The sequence below is a fragment of the Alexandromys fortis genome, unplaced genomic scaffold (genome assembly GCF_014885135.2).
Source record: "Alexandromys fortis isolate MF-2015 unplaced genomic scaffold, M_Fortis_MF-2015_v1.1 scaffold_262, whole genome shotgun sequence".
Taxonomy (NCBI): Eukaryota; Metazoa; Chordata; class Mammalia; order Rodentia; family Cricetidae; genus Alexandromys; species Alexandromys fortis.
The window spans coordinates 91,654-100,759 of NW_026068147.1; the positions used below are offsets into that span (position 1 = coordinate 91,654).

The window sequence follows — 9,106 nt, forward strand, 5'->3', positions numbered from 1 at the left end:
CACCACTCCGTATAGCCCACGGCCTGTGCAGATGCAGCTGCAAGGAGAAACATGTGGCAGGGATGCAGAAAGGCCAATATGCAAAACTGCCAACGCTCACACTGCCCCTGGGACCCACTGCCCCTCCCCAGGCACAGGCACTTCAAGGGCCTAGATTCCTTTAAGGTAGGAGGTCTCGACTCCCCAGCACCGCTGCAAAAAGACCAGAGATAGCATAGCCTCTAAAGTGCTCCTGGCCTTGGAGAGATGGCCTCCATTAAGAACTGTTTAAAAAGACAAAATAGTGTGTTCAAAATAATCTTGAAAAAGAAAAAGAAAATTGAACACACTTTAAAGAAATCAGTGTAACAATTCCATTTATAATAGCTTAGTAAATAAACAAATTATCTAAAATTAATTTTAAAAAACCTAGTAGATAAGAAATAAAAGTAACCCAAGTAACAATGTGAGAGACTTTTCAATCTAAACATAAATCCACAGCTGGAGAGGTGACACAGACAATCAATGCCCTGTCACACAAGCCTGGCAACCTGAACTGACCTCCACATGTGCACTGTGGTATGCATAAACACGTGTGTACATGTATGCATACAAACAAACGTCATATAGTCATATGCAGACTAGTAATAAATTAAATTATATTTCAGAAACCTTTCAACACTGAAGAAGGGAACTAATAAAAATACCAGATGAGATAGAAAGAAGTTCCACACTCATGGGGTGGCAGAATTATGTGAAAATATCTATATGACCAAACTAGATATAAACATTCAGTGCAAAATGGGGATTGAAATTCCAAAGACATATAACATCTGTGAAGAGAAATAGAAAGCACTACATTCTCACAGAAGCCAACGAGACCCCAAATGACCAAAGCAACCCTGACCAGAAAGAGGAACACTGGAGTAATCACCATACTTGATATCAAATACCCCTAAGAGAAACAAAACAAAATGGCATGGTCACTAGAAAGAGCGTAGACATTCAAACCAGTGTAGCAGAACATAGGACCCAGAGATCAACTGAGTAGCTACAGCTGATCTGTGACCAAAACTACAATGCCAAAACCACAAATGTGAGTAAAGACGGCCTCTTTGACAGATGACTGTGGGGAAACTGGATAGAAGAACAAAACTGGGTCCCTATTTCTCATTTGCACAAAATCCATTGGAGACCTGAAACTGTGAAACTTCTGAAGGAAGAAACTTCAAGATACAAGAGCAGCAAGGACTTTCCGAAATGGATTCCACTGTCTCAGAAAAAGTACTGGCAGATGAAGCTGGACAGTGGTGGTGCACATGCCTTTAATTCCAGCTCTCAGGAGGTAGAGGCAGGAGAATCTCTGTGAGTTAGAGGCCAGCCTGGTCTACAGAGCGAGTTTCAGGCCAGACTGGGCTACAGAGCAAGTTCCAGGCCAGCCTGGGCTACAGAGTGAGTTCCAGGCCAACCTGGGCTACAGAGTGAGTTCCACACCAGCCTGGGCTACAGAATGAGTTGGAAGAACTGGCAGATGGAATTGCATGGAATCAAGAAGTTAGCGCACAGCTAAGGAAACAACAGAGGGAAGAGTCAGCCGGAATAGGCGAGAAGGTGGCCAGACACTTCTGACAAGGAATTAACACGTAGTCTATAGAAAGAGTTCAAAACTGAATCAGATAGCAAGGGATCCTCAAATCATCTGGCCAATAAATCAGGAAATGGACAGAGCAGAGTCCTGAAAAGAAGTGCAAATGGTCAGTTATAATGGTCTGGCTTGTCACCTGGGTATCCTGTTCCTTTAAGAGATAAGCCCCACTCCCCATCCCCTGTGCCTGTTCTGAAGAGGTGGTGGCTGCTTTTTGTGCACTTTCCTCTCCACCCTCTCCCACCCCTTCCCTTCCATAACCCACTAAATAAACTCGCTCTGCGTAGCCTGTCTATCTGTCTCTCACCTGCCAAGAATGCTGGGACTCTGCTGCAGCCTTGGGTTACCTGCTCTCTTTCCTTGTGGGACTGGCCTTCTCCTGCCTACCACCCACTGCCCCTCATGGCCCACTGCAGACCCTCAGGGAACTGTGCTGCCACTTTTTAAACCATAACATTGGTGTCATCAGACTCAGTAGGACCTCCCACCCCTTTCCCTGAGCCAGGACCAGAACCGGGTTATTCCACAACAGTCCCATGTTCCATCCACCTGAATGCTGACCCCTATGTACACCAGCAGCTTTGACTGGTGAGGTTTTCCCTTCCTGTCAGCTTAACTGTTTCTCAGAACCCAAGGCCTTGACCATTGAGCTCCCAGAAACCCTCTGGTGCTCCTAGAAATAGGGGTAATGTAATAGTCTGTCCTGTCCCTTTAAGGGACAAGCCTCCCTTCCCCTCCCTCTCTCCACCTCCACTGAGGCAGGCAGATCTCCTTCTGCTTGCAGTCCTTTCCTTATCTGCCTCTCTCTCTTCTCCCACATCTCCACTCCCCTTCTCTGTTTCTCTTTCTCTCTCTGCTCCTTCCCCCCTTTCCCCTTCCCTTCCATAACCCACTAAATAAATATCCAACCTCACACTGCATGGCATGTGCCTATCCAGCTGTCTCTTACCCACTGTGGCTGCATCTCCTTGTGGGACTGGTTGCTCCGCCAAAGACTCTCACCCACTGAGCAGCTCCCTGCCTGGGGCCACCTGCCTTTGTGGCCTGATGTGATCTCACTGCCCACTACCTCCACTCAGGGACCTGCAGTGTTTTATTTTAACTATAACATTGGTCCCGTAACTCGGCCAGGATCTCTCCATGTTCCCTCCTGCCTGCTGGAGACCTAGACTACTTTATTCTTTGCTACTCAATAGCAACCTGTCACCTGTCTAGCTGGGACTCTAGTTTTCCTACGTAGCCTGAGACCCAGTTCACACTTCCAGGGAAACCTGTTCCAACTTTCTCAGCCAAACTGCTGAGACTTTAAATTATAGTTGACAACTAGAATTCATGGGATACAGGCTGTAGCCCCAAAGCCAGGCAGAGAAAAATCAACATTCTAACCTGCTGTGACTCAGCTCCTCCAAAACACTGTAAACACCTCTACCAAAAGGAGAACACCTTAAGCAACAACAACAAAAAAAAATCTCCGCCTTTAATCCCAGCACTTGGGAGGCAGAGGTAGGCAAATGTCTATGAGGTCAAAGACAGCCTGGTCTACACAGCAAATTCCAGGACAGGTACCAAAGATAGACAGAGAAACCCTGTCTCAGAAAAAAAAAAAGGAGAAGAAAAGAAAAACAACTAAACCAATAAACCAATTCCAGATGCACAAATCCCAAGTTGAAAATGAAAGCAACATGAATAACCAAAATAACACTTTCTCCACCAAAAAATACAAACCCCATAATGGCAGTCGCTATTGAAAACGACCTGAAGAACTCCCAAATGAGCAATAGAATCATTACAATCGTGGTCACACAACTCAAAGGAGCCAAAGACTGAAAGAACACTAAAATAATGAAGTCAATGCACAACACAGAAGTAGAGTTTAAGAAAACATAAGCAGAAATGATGTTGGAAATGGAAAACTCAATAAACTAATTAAAAAGTCAGTGGAGTCAGGCATGGTAGCAAGTCAGAGACCAGCTTCAACAAAAATACCACTAATCAGGGTAGAGGTGTGGGGATCAGAAAAATAGTAAAGAGGACAAAGATGCAAGTAAAAATAATAAAAGAGAAAGCAGGATAGTCTTGGGAGGAAGTTCCAGTGAATCCTGAAAAACCCTGTGTTTAATTTTCCATGCACTTTTGTGTTCTTTCCCCCATTGTATTGTATTTCCCCAATACAATGGAGGAAAGAACACAAAAGACTGCTTTAACATGAAACAACGAACAACTAGAACAGCTACTTGCTTCAATACTTGGAGCCATCAAGCAAATAATCCATGAGAAAAACATTCCATTGTTTAGACAGTGAACCCACTCTAGACCAAGTATCCTGAAGGCAGGCACTCCCAAGGTTAAACCTCCTATTAACAAAGAAGGAACAGACACGTGCTTGAATTTCCTGACCATTGGTGAGGATGGAGTGGATCTGCCTGTATGGGCCATCTTAATGTTAAAAAGACCAAGTAACCACACCCTAGGTCAGGATGTGTAGCTATGGTTGTTGACAACCTCAAACTCTCTGACCTTCAGACAAGGTGGAAATAGGCTCACACTTTTGGGCCTCCACAGTAGTACACACTTTTAGTTCCAAAACTTGGGAGGCAGAAGCAGGAGGATCTCTGTGAGTTGGAGACCAGCCTGGTCTACATAGTGAGTTCCAGACCAAGCTGCATAGTGAGACCCTGTCTCAAAACACAATGAAATGAAAAAACAAAACTCCCTTAAAAAACCTTACTAACACAATGGGCTATGTAGAATATAGAGAGCTAGGGATGGAAGACCAAGTATGGGATCATTCAGTAAATGTCAATGTGCTTAACAAAAAATATGAACGGAACATGGGCACTGGGGAACAACAAATATATCTAGTCTCAGGGTTAGACGATAGAGGAAAGAGAAGGACACCAAAGCAGAAGATTCAGAACAGTTCATCAAGAAAAAGAAAACAAAATCTAATTTTAAAATGGGCAGAGGCCAGTTGTCATCAGAGGAGTGGCATCCAGCAATTTCAAAGACCCACAGCCAAATACTAGGCAGAGGGGGAGAGAGAATTGTAGGACACCATGGGAACACAGCCCATAGAATCAACTAAGCAGAGATAACAGAGACTGAAATAAGAAAAAAAATGGACCCTGTGTGGGTCTGAGCAGGGTCCTCCGCATATGTCATGGCTGTGCGGTTTGGTGTTCTTGTGGGACTCCCAACAGAGAACACGGAGAATGTGTGACCCTGTTGCCTATGCTTGCGACCCTTTCCTCCTACGCAGCTGCCACATCCAGCCATGACATGAGCATTTGTGCCCAGTCTTATTGTGTCTTGTTAGGCCATGTTTGGTGGCTATCCCTGGGAGGCCTGCTCTTTTTATTTTTTAAGGGAAACAGAGGAGAAGTTGATCTGGAGGTGAAGGGAGATGGGAGGAAGGGATTGGAAGGAGTTGAGGGAAGGGAAATTGAGCTTGTGATATAATGAGAAAAAGATATAAAGGTTTTTTTTTTAAAAATAGACAGCAATAAACTAAAATAAAGTGTGCAAGGACTCAAACAGACATGCCTCCAAGAAGATATACAAATGGTGGATACAAACACATGAAATCCAAGCAGTGGTGGTACACACACCTTTAGCACTCAGGAGGCAGGAGCAGGCAGATCTCTGTGAGTTCGAGGCCAGCCTGGTCTACAGACCAAGTTCCAGGACAGTCATAGCTGCTATATAGAGAAACCCTGTCTTGAAAAGCCAAAACAAACAAACAAAAACAAAAAAAACAGCAGCAGCAACAAAAAAAAAAAAACATGAAAAAGAAGTTCAATATCATTAATCACTGTGGAAGTACATATCAAAATGACAGTGACATCTCCACAGATATATCAACTTCTAATGAAAAGCTACCTATTCAAAGGGTCTCTGGGAAACTTAGAGACAGCTGTAAGGGCCCACACAGCATCTGGAGCCTCCTTGCCACACCTCAGACATGAGTTGCACATCTCAGTGAGTTCCAGATGAAGACACTGGGACACACAGAAAACTGTTTCCCTAAAACACACAATCTCAAAGCCTGCTGTGCTCATTACTTTTTGTCCAAATTGTACTGTACTTAAGCATCTCAAATAATCTGCCTGGGGTCCAAGCCAACACAGGCTCCAGCGTCCTGTTGAACAGGACTTCCTTCTTGCCTCACATGGACCATTACTCTACTGGCCATGGTCTGTGCAGAAAGTCCCGCAGCCTGGAGACAGGTCTTGGGCCACTTTCTTCATTTATAATTGATGTGAAAGTGCCCAGCCCTCTGTGAGCTATGCCACCCCTGAGCAGGTGTTCTTCAGTTGGATATGTATGGATAGATAGATAGATAGATAGATAGATAGATAGATAGATAGATTGATTGATTTAAAAAGGCAGGTTGAACAAGCCAGTAAGCAGTGATCCTCCATGGTCTCTGTTTCAGTTCGTGCTATAACACACTTCTTCCAACAAGGCCACACCTACTCCAACAAACCTCCTAATAATAATTCCCTTTGAGCGCATAGGGGCCAATTACATTAAAACTGCCACAATGAACACATTTTCACTGTTAGTTTCACATTACAGACCTCTCTCTCACTGCATTCATTCAAGTAAGCCAGGACCTGCACGCAGTGGGAGAGAAACAATCTTCCATAAGGCCTTGCTGTTCCACAACACCATCCAGGAAGACACACTACACCTAACCACCAAACACTGACCAAGAAACACCTGTGACGTTCCAATTCTTCCTTGTATTGTGCTCCCGTGTTAGGATTTGAGCACTTAGTGCTGTGATGGCTAAAGAAACTCCATGTTATGCTAGGCATCCATCTTTGTTCCCACTCTCGGTTTGTCTCCGACTCGAGTTCCTGAAAGATAAGTGCCCAGTAAGCCTGTCACAGTGACCTCCCCACCTAGAACGTACAGATGTGACCATCTGCCTGTGATTCCTAAATGACTTTTTGGCTTCTGTAACTTGTTTAAGAAGACAACCAAAGACTGATTTGGATTACCTTGACCACTTAACTTGACAGAATGGACCCCTTTTTGCTTGTTTGAGTGGATATTTAAGGTCTTCCTCTGCTTTTCACCTTCACAAATCTTTCCCCCACCCCCTTCTTATGGCAATCTCAAGTTTGATTCAGAAATTGTTGTCCTACTGGCAGCTAACGAATAAATATTTTAATTACAATTAGACTGAATCTATGGTCTTTTTCCAGGTGCCACATACTCCAGAACAGTGTAGGACACGTAGGAGACAAGCTGCAAAGATCACAACCCCCACCAGAATCTATCCTAGCGAGAGGAGGACCTGTGGAAGCGTAACTGTGAAGGGAAACCACCTTCATTCAGTCCAGACCCTTAAGGATCTCACCACCTATACAGCATCAGAAAGATCCTGTAGGGTTCAGGCAGGGTCTGGTTGAGGGACCAGGGTATTTATTAGAGAGGGAATCACTTGAAAAGAAGGCCTGGCTCCAGACCTCGGTCCCAGACTCAACTCTAGGTCACTATGGAGAGCTTGTCAGATCTGACAGGGAACAAGGCTTCACTGATTGTCCAAGATACGTAGAGGTTGGAACCAGCTGTGCACTGCCACAACAGCTGCAGTTCATAGGTCACCCAGGCATCTCCTTCACCTGGATCTCAGCGGGCAGGTCCACAATGTAAGCCAACTGTTCTGACGAGCTTAGGAGACTTCACAGGAAGGTCAGGGTTCCCAAGGGGAGAAACAGACGAGACAGTTCTCCAGGCAGTTCCTTGTCCCCAGGGTCCAGTCTAGGGAATTCTCTCCTGGAGGTAACTAACAAAAGTTGCTAATGTGAGCAGCTCTCCCACTAGCCTGCCCAGACACATCCTCTCCTTCTAGTAACCTCAGCCAGCACCACGCTCAGACGCTGGGTGCTACCCCTTCCTGAATAGATGGATTGAAAGAAATGCTGGGGGACGCCAGATGCTGAGCACTGACTCCCCTCTGGATGCTGCAGGTCTGCTGTGTGCAGGTGTGCAGACCAGGACAGAAGCCAGCAGAGGGTCCCTCGTTGTGCCTAAATTGTGTGAGGAAGCCATTAAGGAAGCATCACCGGTACTAGCTGGTTAGGGAGGAGCTGGCGGTATGGGTTGAAAGCATCCTTGGAAGTCCAGGATGGGGGAGTCAGGTGCACAGTCCACGGACTGTGTCTTCTTTCCTGACTTAGCCATCCAGGGAGGATGATATGGAGAGCAGCCTTAGGACCAGCCAGTCGTTCTGAGGAACAGGATGAAGTCCAGGGAAGCCATCAGAGTCACACCAACAGGGACCCCAGTCACAATGCCAAACACAGTCTGCATAGGGAGGCCTCACGAGTTCTGTTCTGCTTCAAGAATATAAAGGGGACCGGTGGGATCAGGGCCCGGGGCTGGGAGTGCGGCGAGCGAGCGGACGGGCAGCGGAGGCCTCGCAGCGGCTGCGGCGGCGGCTCAAGGCGCAGGCGTGGTCCGTTGGGTGCGAATCCGCTGAGTCCACGAGCAGCTTCTCAGCCCTCTCCCCTGCCCGTCGGAACCGGCAACAGGGACCCGCTTAGCCGGCATCACCATGACCAAGGCCGGCGGCAAGGGCGGGAACCTCCGCGACAAGCTGGACGGCAATGAGCTGGACCTGAGCCTCAGCGACCTGAATGAGGTCCCCGTGAAGGAGCTGGCTGCACTCCCAAAGGCCACTGTATTGGATCTGTCCTGCAATAAACTGAGCACTCTTCCGTCGGATTTCTGTGGCCTCACACACCTGGTGAAGTTGGACCTCAGCAAGAACAAGCTGCAGCAGCTGCCTGCAGACTTTGGCCGCCTGGTCAACCTTCAGCATTTGGATCTCCTCAACAACAGGCTGGTCACCCTGCCTGTCAGCTTTGCTCAGCTCAAGAATCTGAAGTGGCTGGATCTGAAAGACAATCCCCTGGATCCTGTCCTGGCCAAGGTGGCAGGAGATTGCTTGGATGAGAAACAATGTAAGCAGTGTGCGAATAAGGTCTTACAGCACATGAAGGCCGTGCAGGCGGATCAGGAACGCGAGCGGCAGCGCCGGCTGGAAGTGGAGCGAGAGGCAGAGAAGAAGCGGGAGGCCAAGCAGCAAGCTAAGGAAGCAAAGGAGCGCGAGTTGCGAAAGCGGGAGAAGGCAGAGGAGAAGGAGCGCCGAAGGAAGGAGTACGATGCCCAGAAAGCTTCCAAGAAGGAGCAGGAGAAGAAGCCCAAGAAGGAAACAAATCAGGCCCCAAGTAGGTTTGCTTTCTGTTAGCAGCATGCAGGGGCGGAGTGGTGGTTTGTGTCCCTGTGCTTATTCGTCCCTTGCCTTGAGCAAGACACCTAATGTCACTACTACTTGTTTGCTAAAGATAGGGGCTCTGCCTGTTTGCCAGCAGGTGAAGAGTAAGTGAGAAAAACACTTAAAGTTGCTGCCTAAATTGGGCATGGTGGTACTTGGGAGGTGGAGGAGGGAGGGTCACTGCACTCAAG

At 47.0% G+C, this 9,106-nt stretch overlaps 1 protein-coding gene across 1 annotated transcript; it reads left to right on the plus strand.

The window, feature by feature from the left end:
• Positions 1-7,995: 7,995 nt before the first annotated feature.
• LOC126491419 (leucine-rich repeat-containing protein 59-like) lies at positions 7,996-8,903 on the plus strand. Its single transcript, XM_050127076.1, has one exon. It carries the CDS (start codon positions 8,193-8,195, stop codon positions 8,886-8,888), a length of 696 nt encoding a protein of 231 aa, XP_049983033.1. The 5' UTR covers positions 7,996-8,192; the 3' UTR covers positions 8,889-8,903.
• The last annotated feature ends 203 nt before the right edge of the window (positions 8,904-9,106 follow it).

Excerpts from the sequence above, each read along its gene's own strand:
- LOC126491419 (XM_050127076.1), top strand. The coding sequence starts at position 8,193 with ATGACCAAGGCCGGCGGCAAGGGCGGGAACCTCCGCGACAAGCTGGAC.